An 18,831-nucleotide genomic window follows, 5' to 3' on the forward strand; every position below is an offset into this window, starting at 1 on the left:
TCTCCCTGCTCCCCATTCCTAGCAGTGACTCAGCAGCTCTGCTCCCCATTTCTAGCAGTGACTCAGCAGCTCAGCTCTACCTGCTCCCCATTTCTAGCAGTGGCTCAGGAGCTCAGCTCTCCCTGCTCCCCATTTCTAGCAGTGACTCAGGAGCTTTGCTCTCCCTGCTCCCCATTTCTAGCAGTAACTCAGCAGCTCAGCTCCTCCTGCTCCCCATTTCTAGCAGTAACTCAGCAGCTCAGCTCCCCCTGCTCCCCATTCCTAGCAGTGACGCAGCAGCTCAGCTCTCCCTGCTCCCCCCCTTTTTTTTATCAGTGACTAAGCAGCTCATGGGGGTATACAGGAGTGAGAGCTGAACTGATGAAATTATGCCCTTTGTGCTATTCCCAGATGTGCCAAAACTTTTCTGCACATTACTCCCAAATTGAGAGGCAGCTGCATAATGACAGTTAACAGAAAAAACAAAAACAAAAAAAAAAAAGACAAACCGTAACAAACTTTCTCAACCCCCCCCCCCAAATCCTCAAATCCTGAGCGTGGGGGAACTGAAAACCAAAAATGAAAATGTCAATTACCTCCGGACAATCATCTTGAGAATCTTGTAGGAACCTTTGATCAGGATTAAAGCTTCTTGACGTGATCCATATAAGGGAGTACCATTAATATTCACCAGTTCATCACCCACTTCCATCTTCTCACTTTTCGCTGCTTTGCCGCCATCCTCAATCTGCCGGAGATGGAAAAAAAATAAAATAAACGTTTGGCAAAACAAATTCTAAAATCATATTTTTTGTTCATCACTATGTAATATTTCACAGCTGATACATATTTTTAATATATTTTAATCTAATGAGATTTTTTTTTTTTTCATCTTTTGAAGATAGAGATTATATTATATATATATGTGTGTATGTATGTATGTATGGATAAATAGATAGATAGATAGATAGATAGATAGATAGAGAGAGAGAGAGAGAGAGAGAGAGAGAGAGAGACACACACAGACATTTACAGTATCTCACACGAGTACACCCCTCACATTTTTGTAAATATTTCCTTCTATCCTTTCATGTGGCAACACTGAAGAAATGACACTTGTCTACAATGTAAAGTAGTGAATGTACAGCTTGTATAACAGTGTAAATTTGCTGTCCCCTCAAAATACCTCAACACACAGCCATTGATGTCTAAATGACTCGCAAAAAAAGTGAGTACACCCCTAAGTGAAAATTAGCCATTTTCCCTTCCTGGCGTCATGTGACTCAGTGTTGCAAGGTCTCAAGTGTGAATGGGGAGCAGGTGTGTTAAATTTGGTGTTATTGTTCTCACTCTCTCATACTGGTCACTGGAAGATCAACATAGCGCCTCATGGCAAAGAACTCTGAGGATCTTAAAAAAAAAAAGAATTGTTGCTCTACATAAAGATGGCCTAGGCTATAAGAAGATTGTCAAGACCCTGAAACTGAGCTGCAGCAAAGTGGCCAAGACCATACAGCAGTTTAACAGGAAAGGTTCCACTCAGAACAGGCCTCGTCATGGTCCACCAAAGGGGTTGAGGTCACATGCTCAGCGTCATATCCAGAGGTTGTCTTTGGGAAATAGACTTATGAGTGCTGCCAGCATTGCTGCAGAGGTTGAAGGGGTGGGGGGGTCAGCCTGTCAGTGCTCAGACTACGCCTCACATTGCATCAAACTGGTCTGCATGGCTTTAAACTTTTTTAGCAAATAAAAAACTGAAAAGTGGTGCGTGCAAAATTATTTGGCCCCTTTACTTTCTGTGCAGCAAACTCACTCCAGAAGTTCAGCGAGGATCTCTGAATGATCCAATGTTGTCCTAAATGACTGATGGTGATAAATAGAATCCACATGTGTGTAATCAAGTCTCTGTATAAATGCACCTGCTCTGTGATAGTCTCCGGGTTCTGTTGAAAGCGCAGAGAGCATCATGAAGACCAAGGAACACACCAGGCAGGTCCGTAATACTGTTGTGGAGAAGTTTAAAGCCGGACTTGGATACAAAAAGATTTCCCAAGCTTTAAACATCCCAAGGAGCACTGTGCAAGCGATCATTTTGAAATGGAAGGAGTATCAGACCACTGCAAATCTACCAAGACCTGGCCGTCCCTCTAAACTTTCAGCTCAAACAAGGAGAAGACTGATCAGAGATGCAGCCAAGAGGCCCATGATCACTCTGGATGAACTGCAGAGAACTACAGCTGAGGTGGGAGAGTCTGTCCATAGAACAGTCGTACACTGCACAAATCTGGCCTTTATGGAAGAGTGGCAAGAAGAAAGCCATTTCTCAAAGATATCCATAAAAAGTCTCATCTAAAGTTTGCCACAAGCCACCTGGGAGACACACCAAACATGTGGAAGAAGGTGCTCTGGTCAGATGAAACCAAAATCGAACTTTTTGCCCACAATGCAAAACTATATGTTTGGCGTAAAAGCAACACAGCTCATCACCCTCAACACACCATCCCCACTGTCAAACATGGTGGTGGCAGCATCGTGGTTTGGGCCTGCTTTTCTTCAGCAGGGACAGGGAAGATGGTTCAAATTGAGGGGAAGATGGATGCAGCCAAATACAGGACCATTCTGGATGAAAACCTGTTGGAGTCTGCAAAAGACCTGAAACTGGGACGGAGATTTATCTTCCAACAAGACAATGATCCCAAACATACAGCAAAATCTACAAAAGAATGGTTCACAAATAAACGTATCCAGGTGTTAGAATGGCCAAGTCAAAGTCCAGACCTGAATCCAATCGAGACTCTGTGGAAAGAGCTGAAAACTGCTGTTCACAAACGCTCTCCATCCAACCTCACTGAGCTCGAGCTGTTTTGCAAGGAAGAATGGGCAAGAATTTCAGTCTCTCGATGTGCAAAACTGATAGAGACATACCCCAAGTGACTTGCAGCTGTAATCGCAGCAAAAGGTGGCTCTACAAAAGTATTAACGCAAGGGGGCCGAATAATTTTGCATGCCCCACTTTTCATTTTTTTTTATTAGTTAAAAAAGTTTCAAAAATCCAATAGATTTCGTTCCACTTCACAATTGTGTCCCACTTGTTGGTGATTCTTCACAAAAATTAAAGATTGTATATCTTTATGTTTGAAGGCTGAAATGTGGCAAAAGGTTGAAAAGTTCAAGGGGGCCGAATACTTTCGCAAGGCACTGTATGTGTATATATTATATATATATATATATATATCTGTCATTTCCGTTTCGGATTTTTGGCCAAGTACATCCAGAATTTTTCATTTCGGTGCACCACTTGAGAAATTAAAAGTTTACAGGGGATCCGACCCTTTCACACTACAAACAAATAAAAAATATATATTTCTGGCTTTATATACACTTTAACCACTTCAATTTAGATTAGATTTTCCAGATTATTACACAACAGTGTGAAATACAAGCAGAAAGCTACAATGTAAGAGATGAGACATCCATTGGACGGTGTCCATGGAACATTCAGTACAATACCAAGACGATCGTTTCAGAAGACTTCAGATAACTTGTTTGGTTTGTCTAGACGTAGTGTGATAAAGCAATGCCAAAAAAAAAATCTTTATAGTGTTTGTCCAGTTTATTCGGTGTGGTTTCCTATCAGTTCACCATTTGTATTTAGCAGTCAAAGCAAACTCTGTCACCCTAATAATCTGCAGCTCTCCGTCCACCTCACTTACGCGTTTCAACATCAAATACAAAATGTTAAAAATAGTCCTTTAATGCACTAAATTCACATAGACGACCCTTTATATAGAACAGTCAGCCATAACATTCACATTCTAGACGTTAGCTGAACTAATTTCTGCTTATATTCGGTCTACCCTGAGCCATCATGATGGATTAACCCCTTCAGTATTGGGCACTTTCACCCCCCACCTTCTTGCCCAGGACGATTGTCGGCTTTCAGCACTGTCGCACTTTGAATGACAATTGCGTGGTCATGCACAGGGGCGGACTGACCATTTGGCCACTCCGCCACTGCCCAAGGCCACTAGGGTGCCCCCATCAGCAAAAACCAGGGACAATGTCTGTGTATACTGTGTGATTGTATTGTGTGTGTGTGTGTGTGTGTGTGTGTGTGTGTGTGTGTGTGTGTGTGTGTGTGTGTGTGTGTGTGTGTGTGTGTGTGTCCATAATCTCCTATTGCCCGGGGGCCCCATGAGTTGTCAGTCCACCCCTGGTCATGCAACACTGTACACAAATGACATTTTGATTATTTTTCTCGCACAAATAGACTTTATTTGGTGGTATTTAATCACCATGATGTTTTTTTTTTATTTGCGAAAAAACTGAAAATTTTGAAAAAAAAAGAAAAAAAACTTGTCTTACTTTGTTTTGGTTATAAAATTTTGCAAATTTTCGCATGACAGACCACATGGAGTTTGCTAAAAAGTACCTGAAGGAGGACTCTCAGACCATGAGAAAATGATCTGCTCTGATGGAACAAAGATTGAACTTTTTGGCCTGAATGGCAAGTGTCATATCTAGAGGAAACCAGGCATCGCTCATCACCAATCACAGTGAAGCGTGGTGGCAGCATCATGCTGTGGGGATGTTTTTCAGTGTCAGGAACTGGGAGACTAGTCAGGATAGAGGGAAAGATGAATGCAGCAATGTACAGAGACATCCTTAATGAAAACCTTCTCCAGAGCTCTCTGGACCTCAGACTGGAGCGAAGGTTCATCTTCCAAAAAAGGACAACTCTAAGCACACAGCCAAGATAACAAAAGAGTGGCTACGGGACAACTCTGACGGTCCTTGAGTGGCCCAGCCAGAGCCCAGACTAGACCCAAATTGACCATCTCTGGAGAAATCTTAAAATGGCTGTGCACTGACGCTCCCCATCCAACCTGATGGAGCTTGAGAGGTCCTGCAAAGAAGAATGGGAGAAACTGCCCAAAAATAGGTGTGCCAAGCTTGTAGCATCATACTCAAAAAGATTTGAGGCTGTAATTGGTGCCAAAGGAGCTTCCCCAAAGTATTGAGAAAAGGCTGTGATACTTCTGTACATGGGATTTATTTTTTATTTTTTTCTTTTCAATGAATTTGTAAAGATCTCAAACAAACTTTTTTCACATTGTCATTATGGGGGATTGCTTGTAGAATTTTGAGGAAAATAATGAATTTAATCCATTTTGGAATAAGGCTGTAACATAACAAAATGTGGAAAAAGTGAAGCGCGGTCAATACTTTCTGGATGCACGCTCATCAGTATTTTGGGTTTAGGCCAGTTTCACTCCCCCAAGCCCACCCACACCCCCCCCCCCCCCCCAACTGAAAGTGACTAGGGACATCGGATTTATATGCAGCCTCAGCAGCACAGATAAATGAAAAGAAAGTGCTCTGATGCTTCCTGCTCATTCACAAACGGAAGCATAGTAAACAGCTTACTATGCTTCAGAGAGCAATGGACACAGGAGTGGTACTGATTGCTCACTGTGTTCATTCAGGAAATGAAGGGGTCAGTAGACGTTTACCAGCCCCTTCTCCCCATTCTCTATCCTGGAACATCTTCCTTTGTCTCTGCAGTAGCTTCCAGCAGGAAAGGATAGAAGGCAAGCTGGAAGTGCTGCGGGGGGCAAACGGGGGAACCTGGACAAACAGAAAGGGCACATGTACTAGGATCAATCCCCGCTGCCCTGCAGAGCAGCCAGAGGGAGGAACAGAAGCTGGCAGCACTGCAGCGGGAGCAGAAGAGGAGTGGTGGCTGCAACAAGACAGGCACCTGCTGTGCCCCCCCCCCCTTTGAGAACTGATGGGGCCCGGACCCAGTACAGGAGGGCTGGCTGTACCGCCTTAGCAGCCCTGCAGAAACTTTCCGGTCATGTAACTGCATTGACAGCCAATCACAGCGGTCACCTGAATGCCTGCCTCTACCTCCCAGCTTTTTAGGACTCTTAAAAGGGCCAGGAGTTGGTTGGCGGGAAGGGGTTAAGCATTGCATTTTGCATTAGTGCATTAATGTGCATTCTGAAAGGCATTATCATTGGTTGCGTTAAGGCAGCCCATTTTACAAGCAGGCTACCAATGCACCCCAACAGATTAAAAAAAAATAAGAGTTTGGAGTCAATACCACAAACCACAATGTGTGGTACGGGAGAGCACAACGCATATACTACGCGTCACGCTATGTTGTGGTGCATTGCATTCTACTATATAATGCGATGTGGGGTACTAATCACAAAGAATGGCACCGCCGCGCACTGCACATAGAAGGGGCGCATTGCCAAAACATGTGCATTGCTGCAACGCACAAATGCAAATGGGCCTTAAACGTCTCTAGCAAGATTTATTCGACTAGGTCCCATTCTGACATATTAAATAGTCAGTAAAAATGAATAGAAATTGTTTTTAGACCAATCCACAGATCAGTCCATCACCAAGGCTGACGAATACTGGAATTTTCAATATTTATGGTAAGAAAAAAAACTTGGATCACAGCGACCCCTGCTGGCTATTCTAAAATTGTACATGTTTGGTCGGTAAAAATTAAAGACGTGCAACAAAGTAATTCTTGTTTAGAAAATCAAAACATGCTAAAATAATTAAACTGAAACAAAATAACAAATAAAGGAAATACGACAGATAACAAAAACGTTGGCTGCCCTCCTACATAGCTTGGCTGAGCCTGTAAAGGCCACACACAATGCTGGGCAGGTCCCAGTGAGGAGACTCCCTAAGGAAACCCTTAATGCTGGCTATATGCCCCAATTTCATCTTTGTATGAGCCATCACAAACCATAGGTTCATCATGCAACTCATATCGACTATTAATTGAATCTATCAGAAGAAATAAGAAAAATAAAATTCGCTATATATTGATCAGTTCTGACCCGCAGGCAGATATTCCTTCAACCGAAGAAGTCTTTGACAACATTTTCCCAGGCCAGTAGACTTGGTGCAATGTAATACATGTACGCTTTGGGGTTTTAATACTTGTAAAGTGTATTTAAACTCAAGAACAAAAAATAGACTAGGTTTAACAGTTCTTCTATGTGGTGGCTGCATTGGTTTTCTTTTTCCCTTTCTAGGCCTAAGTTCTTTACATAGGATCCCCCCCTCCCCCATAATGTCCTCAACCTCCAACCGTGTCCTACAGTGCCTTCCAACCTGCCAAAATGCCTCCTAGCCCCACAGCGCTCCTGCAAACCCCCCAGCCTCCTGGATAGACCTTAGGCCCTCCAGAAACCTCAGAGCCATCAAATGTAATGTACCGCAGCATCCCCCAACCTTCTCCAGAACCCCCCCAAACGACAACCAGCCCCATCCAGAGCCATTCAGCATTTCAATACATAATTTTGCATTCCCGTATTTTTAATGTGCGAGTATCAACTTTAATTGTTGGGGCATGGAAGGTTTTTGAAGGATCTACTGGTTCTTCATCTCAATAAGGTTGAGAACCACTGCACTAGTATGTCAAGCTCTGGTGCCTTGATTTTCTCAGTGGCTCTACATGTGGGTTCAGAGACAAGTGATGGTGGGACCCAAGTGGCGGCAGCTCCCTGGCAGTGGGACCCAAGTGGCGGCAGCTCCCTGGCGATGGGACCCAAGTGGCGGCAGCTCCCTGGCGATGGGACCCAAGTGGCAATGGGTCCCAAGTGACGGAGGGTCCCAAGTGATAGTGAATTGCAAGTAATGGAGGGTCACAAGTGACAAGCCTTCTCTATGGGGTGCCATCCTTCCAGAAGAGTTCCTCTAAATATGGAGACTGATGGCCCTTGGTCCTCCTGAATGTTTAATAAAATGTCTCCCATGGGTTAACTAGGGTTTTCCATGTCCCAAGTAGAAGTTCTCTGAAAATTGTTTTACAGCGCTCCATAAAAACGCTGAGGCCACAAAGATAAATTTCAAGAAGGACAACAGTTCATACTGTACAAGCACATTCCTAACATGAGGGGGTCGGTTTATTGTCCGTTTAGATGTGTCGAGATCCCGGCTACCTCTTATTCTGCTTTGTTAGTAGGCCAGAAGATATTTAGATCTTTTCATTGATCTTTTTACATCCTTTAGACCATATCTTTTAAACCTGAAATTGTAACTCAATATTTACAGCATTTACAACCTGAACGCGGACATTTGCCAAGGTTCCTGCTGCATGGACTCCGAGAAGAACAAATCAAGTTGTACAAAATGTGAATTTGCACTTTTGGAGGAATGGTATGCCGAAAAGGATTTTCTGTGTGGTCAGAAATTCTGCTTGCTAAAAATTCCGAAATTCCCCTGTTGCATCTCTGAGGCACCATAAGGGGGTTGTGTGTGCACGACAGGATACTTTTTTTTTTTTTCCCAAAAAGCCCCAGAAGCCAAGAGCATTTCCTCCTTCGATCTATAGTTTGTCTCCCCCACCCCGATTGTATGTTTATTTTTTCTGGCAAACAAATTAGAGGGCCAATTGTTCTCAGTAACCCACTGCCTCGTTACTTAATGCAGGAATGTCAGGCTGGTGGTTTCGGGACCCCTTTTAGGGTCCTTTCACACGGGGCGGATCAGTTCTGATCCGCCCCGTGGATGTCCGTTTGCTCAGCGGGGATCACTCCGCCGATCCCCGCTGAGCAGGGAGATGACAGGTCTGTCTCCGCACACTGTGCAGGGACGGACCTGTCACAGCGCCGCTCTCCCCTATGGGAGATCGGATGACGACGGACCGCAGTGCCCGTCGTCATCCGATCCGATCCGCAGACGGATGGAAAAATAGCTTTTTCCTCCGTCACACTTTTTCGGATCGGAGCGGGTCGGATGTCAGCGGACATGTCACCGCTGACATCCGACGCTCCATAGAGCTCTATGGAGCACCCGTTCAGGTCCGCCTGAAAAACTGACAGGCGGGCCTGAACGGAACGTTAGTGTGAAAGGGGCCTTACAGTACAGCGGCCAGGGGCTTGCAGACCTGAAACTCCACAGCAACAAAATGTTTATCTACAGCTAAAAACTAAAATAAAAAAAATAGTCCTACTTTTAATTGTTCTTTAAACATGGTGAACATTACGACTTATTACATTACGATTTAGGGCTCATCCACACTACCGGTTGTAGCAATGCATGCGCTTCAGTACTGCACACACGAAATGCATCGGTGTGAAGGAGCATCATGAATTCTAAATGGCACCTCGATGCACTTTTTTATGAACGTGCGTTGTGGTGCAGTAACAAGCAATGCGGTGTGCTGCTGAAAAATTATGCATGCACCTTTTTTTTGGTAGCCTACCACACCACAATGCCCGTTGGGTGTATTGCCACGAGTCATGCTGTACTGGAATGCATGGACCATTTTTTGGCAGCACACCACACTGCAATGCACAGTAGCCAGTTACCTTGCATTATACTGGACAGGAATGCATTAGAGCTGCAACTAACGATTATTTTCATAATCGATTAGTTGGCCGATTATTGTTTCGATTAATCGGATAATAACCTTAAAAAAATAAAAAAAAATAAAGTGGGTCAAATTGACGTTCATTTTCAACCACAGTGAAAGGAAAATTTGGAAATAGAAAACTTCTCGGTCAAAGGAATTTTCAGACAGTGTATGTGGTTTTTGTTCAGAAATTAAGTGAAAATTTCAAACAAAATTCTTTCATTCAGCGAATGTACAAAGATTTTTCATCTGAATATTCTCACCTGAAAATTGATCTGTGAGGCCAGCATAAGGCTCGGTACACACCTATGCAGTTTTAGCTTTTGATCTGTTTATGCAGGGCTTTTTGCTGTGCGTTTTGATTTTTGCTCACGTGATTTAACTGCAATTTGCGTTTTTTGGGCAGATTAAAAAACACAAATTACATTATTTTCTGCAGCTTCTCCATTGAAGTATATTGAACCAAAAAAAGCACAGTTTTGTGTTAAAAGTCCCTGACCCTTTCCAAATATGCAGCGGCTGAAAAAAAGCACAGATATGAACGTGTCCCATAGGAAACCATGTAAATGAACTGTAGTGCGTTTCTGCAAAAAGCACCAACAAACATATAGATGTGAACCAGGCCTAAGACGTGTAGCAACATAATGGGGTTAAAAAGACTAAAATTAGCCCTTTATAGTACAAAAAAAAAAAAAAGCAGATAATCACTACTAGAAGGGGTTAAATTTTTCACTGTAGAACAGTAAAAGTAATATTTACAGTAGTGATTATATTTTTGTACTATAAAGAGCTAATTTTTAGTTTTTTTTTAACCCCGTTATGTTACTGTCCGATTAATCGATTATGAAAATAGTAATCAATTTCATAATCGATTCGTTGTTTCAGCCCTAGAATGCATGCACCTTTTTTGGCAGCACACCACACTGCAGTGCATTAGCGAGTTGCTTCGCACTGAACTGGGCAGGAATGCATGCACCATTTTTTGGCAACATGCCACAATGCAATGCCTGTTAGTGTGAAGCACTGAAATACATGCACCAATTATTACCGCCACACTGCAAGGCGCATTCCTGTATTGCGGCGTGCTGCGCTGCACTGGGATGCAAGCACCAATTTTGGCAGCACACCACTCTACAATGCAAATTAATGTGTTGCTTCGCTTTGTGCTGCACAAGAATGCATGCATAATTTTTGGCAGCACACCACACTGCAATGCATATTAGTGTGTTGCCTCACATTGTAGTGCACAGGAATGCATGCACCATTTTTTGGCAGCACACCACACTGCAATTCACATTAGCAAGTTGCCTCACATTGTAGTGTACAGGACTGCATGCATCATTTTTTGGCAGCACACCACACCGCAATGCACATTAGTGAGTTGCCTCATGTTGTGCTGCACAGGAAAGCATGCACGATTTTTGGTAGCACGTCACACTGCAGTGCATGTTAGTGAGTTGCTTTGCATTGAACTGGACAGGAATGCATGCACCATTTTTTGGCAGCACCCCACACTGCAATGCACATTAGCAAGTTGCCTCACACTGTAGTGTACAGGAATGCATGCATAATTTTTTGGCAACACACCACACTGCAATGGATATTAGCGAGTTACTTCGCATTGAACTGGACAGGAATGCATGCACCCGTTTTTTGGCAACATGCCACAATGCAATGCATGTTAGTGTGTTGTGCTGGAATACATGCACCAGTTTTTGCCGCCAAACTGCAAGGTGCGTTCATGTATTGTGGCGTGCTGCGCTGCACTGGGATGCGCGCACCATTTTCTGGCAGCACACGGCTCTGCAATGCATGTTAGTGTGTTGCCTTACGTTGTTCTGCCCAGGAAAGCATGCATGATTTTTGTCAGCAAACCACTGCAAGGCGCGTTCATGTATTGCAGCATGCTGCCCTGTGCTGGGATGCATGCACCATTTTTTGGCAGCACGCCACACTGCAATGCACGTTAGTGTTGCATTGCGTTGTGCTGCACAAGAATGCATGCATCATTTTTTTTTTGCCAGCACACCACACTGATTGCATGCACGGTAGCCAGTTACCTCAGATTATTCTGGACAGGAATGCATGCATCTTTTTTTTTGCCAGCACAACACACTGCAATGCACAGTAGCCAGTTACTTTGCATTATAGTGGACAGGAATGCATGCACCATTTGTTTAGCAGCAAACCACGCTGAAATGCATATTAGTGTATTGCCAAGAGTCATGATGTACTGAAATGCATGCACCAATTTTTGGCAACACTCCGCAATGTATGTTACTGTGTTGCGCTGGAATACACACACCAATTATTGCCACCACAATGCAAGGGGCATTTGTGTATTGCGGCACGCTGCACTGGGATGCATGCATCATTTTTTGGCAGCACACCACTCTGCAATGCAAATTATTGTGTTGCCTTATGTTGGGCTTTAAAGGAATGCATGCACCATTTTTTGGCAGCACCACACAAGGCATGCTGTTGTGTGGAGCTGCACTGGAATGCTAGTTAGCATATGAACACTGCAGGACAACCGATTAGCGCCCTGTGCTGCTTCTCCTGCTCCAAATCTAAGCTCTGCTGTAAAAGAACTGCAAGAAGCTAAACTCATGTCAAAATTAAAAAGTACTGCCCCCTCCAAAAGAAACATGTTTGAGCGAACAGAGCTGGGCCAAAACCACCCTGCAACCATGTGCATTACATGTGGTTATTCAGTTTTTTGAGGGTTAAAACAGGGGGGCGAGGAGGAAGCGAAGGTGACATATCACCTCCCAGCCACCTGTCAATCACCCTCTGAAAAGTGATCACTGATCGCTTTTCAGAGGAGAGGCAAGGGCTGTCGTGTGTCTAAATGAGCCCTTAAGCAGCCATAAATCCAGTGCTACATATGCATCAAATCACAGGCCGGCGGCGGGGGAGGTGACCAGTCTGGGTTGGTTAGCTGCAGAAGAGACAAGTCAGGCTGTATATTCATCGTTTGTGAGATGCAATATAATGGATTGTAAAAAGAAGCGTTACTTTATGAGCTGCAGAAGCCAACTGCTGCTCCTAGAAGGCTCACCTACACAGAAGAGACAGAAATTAGCAGAGGGGCGTTCCACGAAATATTACGATAAATGTATTGGGGTCATTGTATAAAGTACTAATTTATTCTTCAATACTGAACCACAAAATGTATTTAGTATACCATTTACACCAACGCAAACTGCATATGTACTTGGAAAGCATGGTTTGGCATAAGCCAAGATTTTCAATTCTCCGACCACCAAATATAGCCCCTCGCCTATAATAACAGCCTGACTCACATGTAGTACAACACACAATGGTAATAATTTACCACAACACACCAAAAGAGCAAGCCGAACAGTAATGAAAAGCAACAGACAGAAAGATACGCTAAAAATAGTGGACACCTGACGATTACATCTAAAAAGGAGCTTGGACATAGACGTAACCTCTCCATAACAAACTACAGCGGCCGGCGGAGGTTTCTTACATTGCGGTTTTTAATCTTTGCTACATGTGAGTACTTTACTTTTCTAAATAAATTGTTTATGAAGACATATTACACCATGAATTTTCTGCTCTTTTATTGAACATATGAATGAGGCACTTATACCAGTGGATGAGAAATAAAGCTCCCAGGGAAACACCAGAGAGCGGCACAGGGGCTTACACTGTGGAGGCGAATTTACCCCTGCAGGGGCAGGGTGTCTGGTGAGATCAATATTTATTTTCACAGAAAAGCACACCAGGAGCTCCTTCCACCTTTGGAACAACTACAGAAAGTTTACACAAGTCACTTTTGGAAAAAAAAATAAACTTGTTTGGGACTTTACATAGAAATTATTTTTCCCCTCACTTGTTCTACTCATGCACATTACCATATGCATGCATCCTTGTACAGTCAATTGTTTATCATCTATTGATTATATATTAGAGGTATGCATGTATGTATAATGGTGGTTTATGGTTGCAAATTGGTCATTAGATATTGATCTTAGACCCGTATCTCTTTTTTTCCCCCACTATTTGCAAGTAGCCTTTCTATGGTTGGGAGGGACTCATTTTTTGATTCAGGGAACACAACACTCTTAACTTCAGTCACTGATTCACTTACTGCAATACCCAGTAAGCGGGGTGCACTCACGGTACAAATCCTGTTAATTTAAATATCGTCGCTGGTATTTTTCTATTGTAGTACACCATAGGAGGGGTATATTCACGGCATAAAGGAATATAACTAACAACTTCCTAGTTCTCACATTGTTCATCTGTTTAGAAAGTTTTTTATATTCACCATTTAAAAGGGTATAGCGCCAACTCTACTCAACTTACTTTTACACTAACTTTGGACATCCATTCCTAAAACCATGCACGTTATTATGGAGTTGCCCACCTTTTGCTGGTTAACATCCTTCACTTTTTAGGGAAGGCTTGCCCGTGGGAATCTGTGGCCATTTGTGAGGTCTGGTACAGATGTTGGATGAGAAGACCTGATCCTAAAGGTGTTCAGTAGGGTTGAGGTCAGGTACTGATAATAAATGAGAAGACCTGATGCCAAAAAGGTGTTTAGTAGGGTTAAGGTCAGGTACAGACATTGGATCAGAAGAACTGATCCCAAAAGGTGGTATTCAAGCGGAAACAAACCCATCCATTTCACTGTTTAAAAAAAACAGGCACGTGCCAGAAATGTAACACTCCGATTGGTTGTGCTCTCAACCAAACTGTCAAACTGGCCAACAGCTGGTGTCGTAACTGATCACATGTGGAGCATCATGATAGTTGTAGATTAAAACAGAGGCCAAGATGGCAGCTTTCTTGGCTGAAAATTATAGAAGGGTTTACTACCACTCTCAGTCGGGTTATGGTCAGGTACTGATGTTTGAGGAGAAGACCTGATCCAAAAATTTTCAGTAGGGGCGAGATCAGGTCCCATTATTGGATGAGAAAACCGTGCTCACATTGGCATTTATCCCAAAAGTGTTAAATAAGGTTGAGATCACGTATTTATGTTGGATGAGAAGACCTGCATTGCACTTAATGTTCCAACTCATTCCAAAGGTGTTCAGTGGGGGTCGAGGTCAGGCCCTGATGTTGGATGAGAAGACCAGATTCCCAATGCCGTTCAATAAGGTTGAGGTCAGGTACCGACGTCGGATGAGAAGACCTGGCTTAACCACTGGCATGCCAATTCACCCCAGAGGTGTTCAGTAGAGTCAAGGTCAGGTTTCTGTGCAGGCCTGTGCAGGTTCCTCCCCACCAAACTGGCCAAACCATGTCGTGCACAGGGCCACAATTATTCTGGAACAGAAAAGGGTCTTTCCCAAATCGTCACCAGATGGTTGGAAGCATGCAATTGTCTAAAATGTCTTTGTATTCTCAGTACCCCTTACTGAAATTATCAGAAAAATTAGGAGAAGGTCCTCACACTTTTGGTCAAACAGCACTGAGTTGGTCTCCAATACAAGCAGTGATTTGAACTGGTATCAGACTTTAGCAGAGCTTAGACTTGGATATGCGGAAACAGCACAAGGTGCTGAAGTGCTCATGTGATCCTAAGGAACATGCTGATAGGAGAAGAGAGCACAGTGCAAAGGGATAAGATCATCAGTTTGACAATTCACCTTTACTGTCCAGTCACAGGCTAGATGAGGAAAAATACCTTTAGGTGTAACTTCAGCGAAGAAAACTCACGGATTCTGTCTTACAAGACACAGTTGTGCTGTGTGGTAGAGCTATATAAATCTCAGGAAGGGATGAAAAAAAATTCAAGTCCTTTGGTAGGTAAAACAGCCCCGATATATACTGTACTTTTCATCTATCTCAGCCTTTTTCAACCCAGGAGAGCTTGAAATAACTTTTCAGTCTCACGGAACCCCCTGCTAAAAATTACTATATCTACAACTCATGATGCATTAGTGTGATGGTCAGTGGGAAGAATACCCCTCACAGGTAGGTAAACAGATCAATGGTGTCAGTGGGAAATTATCTGAGGGGCAAAATTTGGCAACTGCTCAAGGAACCCCTAGCAACCTCTGGAGGAACCCTAGAGTTCCATGAAACCAATAGCAACCTCTGGATAAACCCTAGTGGAGGAAGTCTAGCGGAGGAAACCTGAGCCATGCGTTTCATTTTATGCCTGGAGTTCATGTTTTTCCATTGCACGGTGCTGTTAAAGCTGAGGGGCGTTCACAAAGTCACAAGGAACCAACTTTTTTCTTCACCAAGTTGGCAGGTCCAGCTTTTAAATCAAGGCTTTAAGCAGACATGTAAAGATTCTGATGGGCCCCCCTTCTTCAAGAATGTGGGTGGACACATTCTGTGTGGCAGGCGGTGGTAGAAGAAATATTGTGTGGGTAGAGGGAGGAATAATTTCTATTAAGAGTCAACAAATTCTAAATTCTCAATTCCCATGGAGAGTGAAGAACCTCAAAAGAGGGAGGACTATTCCAAGCAAGATGAGGATCCAAAAAAATCTCAAAACAGTTAACCGCTGCAAGAACCTGAAGATTAAGGTTTTGGAATGGTCTTGGCAGTCCCCGGTCTTGAATGTTATTGAAAATCTGAGAGCAGATCGCAAACATGCCAGACAACCAAAGAATATTCCCGAAGCAGAAGTGCTGGCCAAATAAAACAAAAAAACAAAAAACATTCCTACAGCAACAGAAAATTGATAAGACGCGAAGGGAACATTTGGAAGCTGCGTCTCCTGCCAAAAGGTTATGGATGGACAGGATGTCCATAATTATGACGTCTGTCCCCTTGCTATCACCTTGAAAAAAGGGGTTTCATGTGACCCCCATAAAATTGGATGGATGCCATGTGCCCTTTTTACCCTTTTTTGTGGCCATTTTTGCATTTTGACCTCAATATATTTTTTTATTTGTTAAAATTTGTATTTATTTTTTTATATACAAGTTTTTAATATATTTTTAATTTAAATTTCGGGTGAATGAAATTAATGAACTCTCAAATGTCTAAAATGCATTAAAAGAGCTGGGCAAGCGCCCTGTGTGGGACCAAAGCCACCACGTGGCCTGGATGGAGCCAGGCTGAAGCTATGTTTGTTCGTTGATGCTACACTTAGGGCTGGGTTGGTGTGTTGGCGGCTTTGGTTTCTTACCTCGTCACTACTTGTTGTAACCCTTGAAAGGCATTACACGGAGGGCGTGGCCTGACGCTAATGGCGGCGGACGTGTTTGTTAACAGCTCCTGACATTCACGGAGCAATCGGCCGCCATCCACACTGCACCGACATCAATACTCCACAGGAGTCACATCCTCGGACCCAGCGAGGTCCCCTGCATCACCCCAGTGCAATATTACCCGGATACCATACCAGCGGCCTCCCGCGGAGCTCCGGCGGGGACTTCCATCGGCCGCCGCCATCTTGACTCCTCGAGGCCTCCCGGACACAGCTGTAAACAACCACCAGGGAAGGTAAGGGACTGCCATCCGTCCCCCCCCCTGCCGTACATTACTTGGCCCCGGTCACCCTAGAGGCAATTTGGGGCTTTTAAATCGCCCAGAAAGACCGCGGCTGGCTTCGGACCGGTGCGGCCTAGTCAGGCCTGAGGATCCCTGGCCTTTCCTGTGGCGGTAGCCCGCGGAGGCGCTCCGAGCACGGCCCGACCTCCCAGAGTGGACAATCTATACTATACCCAGAATACCCAAAATAGCGGCCCTGAACCCCCCCTCTATTGATCCGGCCCTGCGGTGAGTCTCTCGGGGTTCAGCGGCCTGCACCCCCCCCCTGGAAACCAGAAGTTAGGGGCCCTTTCAGCTACAAGCAGAAGTACAGGGGACCCTAGCACGCAGCCAACAGGTCGTCCACAACCTCAAGGTCCCCGTTATGCAGCAACCCCCATCATGCAATATGTTAATGATGATGTGAGAATGTAACAGAGTCGCTCCACCCAGCATTTGACTCCGAAGCTCCGACTATGCCAGCAAAAATGCCCACAACCCACTCTACATTGGCCAAGAAACCCAAAGCAGTGGGATCTAACCAAGCTGCCACTGGGTCCATCCAGCGCTACTTGGCTGCTGACAGAATCAGCACGGGGAGCAGCCACGCCAGGTCCACAAAACGAAGCGCATCTCCCTCTTCCCTGACGACCTCTCATAGGGATAGCTCACCTGCGTCATCGTGCTGCTCGGACCTTATGGAGGAACCCGGGTCCCCCTCTGGCTCAGAAATGTCATTGCTTCTTGGCGGCCTTAAAAAAAAGAGCTGGCCGGGATGTTCCACGGCCTTGAAAAATCTATTAAAAAAGGAGATCACAGGTGTGAGAGCAGATATGGCGCACATCCTCGACAGAGTGGAGGAAACAGAACAGAGGCAGGAATCTCACGCAACAGCCATCAGAGAACTTCAAGACTCTGTCACGCAACTTGCCCTTGCTCACCGCGCCTCCCTGTACAAGCTCGAGGATCTTGAGAATAGGAACCGTAGGAACAACTTGCGTATTAGAAGGCCTGCCTGAAACGACCGGTGACAACGACCTGGAACCGTCGATCCGCTGAATATTTAACACTATCCTGGGAAAGCCTCCTACCAATCCTCTGCCCTTCGATCGGGTTCATTGAGTCCTCAGGCCCCGCAACCTTACCTCAGAACAGCCCAGAGACGTTATATGCCGTCTCCACTACTTTACGGACAAAAATGCCATTATGGTCAAGCTAAGGAACACCCCCAACATAGATTTTGACGGCGCAATTCTCAATATTTTCACGGATCTATCCAAGGATACTTTAGATCGACGACGAGCCCGCAAACCACTGTTGGAACATCTACGCTCCAATGGAGTTACCTATAGATGGGGTTTCCCAGCCTGTCTCATCGCCATCAAAAATAGCCGCTCCCACACCCTACAGTTTGAGGATCTGGCACAATTTCTGAAAGACCTAAATGTGCCGACGATGGAACTCCCGGGATGGCAAGATCCGGTTCCTAAGCTCGCCCGTATTCAGGACTCCCAATGGCAACAATCCCCTCCTAAAAAGCAGCGCCCTTCTGCACCAAGCTCCACACAACGCCGTAGACGACCATCAGATGACCGTGCCTAAGTGTTGTTCTTTCTCTTCCCCGGCTTCTCTTCTCTTTTAATTGTAGGCCCCATCGCAGCATGTTTTGCTCAAAAGACAGCAAACCCAATGAGTGGAGACCTCACCCTCTCAGCACTTACGGAACACTGAGGGGAATACCCTCTGGGACCATGTTTTGGGTCCCAAAAGACGATCCCACATCGGGTATGATCCTCGAAGGCTTATGTAAGCCTGCACAATGTTTAACTTAATGTTTAGCTTCATGTTTAGCTTATAGTTTAGTTTAAAGTGAAGCGTCTTGGCCGTGAGAGAATATTTGTTCTAACTGTTTTATTGCAGTTCAATGTTTTATGTTGGTGCATAATCACATTCTCCTATATTCTATTTAACGCACAGTTGAATGCTGGTGG

General features: G+C 44.5%; 1 protein-coding gene across 2 annotated transcripts in view; it reads right to left on the reverse strand.

Moving 5' to 3' along the window:
• Positions 1-18,831, reverse strand: part of SHROOM4 (shroom family member 4) — a 129,550-nt gene that overhangs the window by 61,645 nt on the left and 49,074 nt on the right. For both annotated transcript variants that reach the window (XM_077465178.1, XM_077465179.1), the window contains exon 2: positions 576-727. In XM_077465178.1, coding sequence (XP_077321304.1) covers positions 576-727 — 152 coding nt within the window. The remainder of the gene's footprint in view (positions 1-575; positions 728-18,831) is intronic.

Source organism: Lithobates pipiens, unplaced genomic scaffold (genome assembly GCF_037356315.1).
Source record: "Lithobates pipiens isolate NorthernLeopardFrog02 unplaced genomic scaffold, aLitPip1_a1.2 Scaffold_1, whole genome shotgun sequence".
Classification (NCBI taxonomy): domain Eukaryota; kingdom Metazoa; phylum Chordata; class Amphibia; order Anura; family Ranidae; genus Lithobates; species Lithobates pipiens.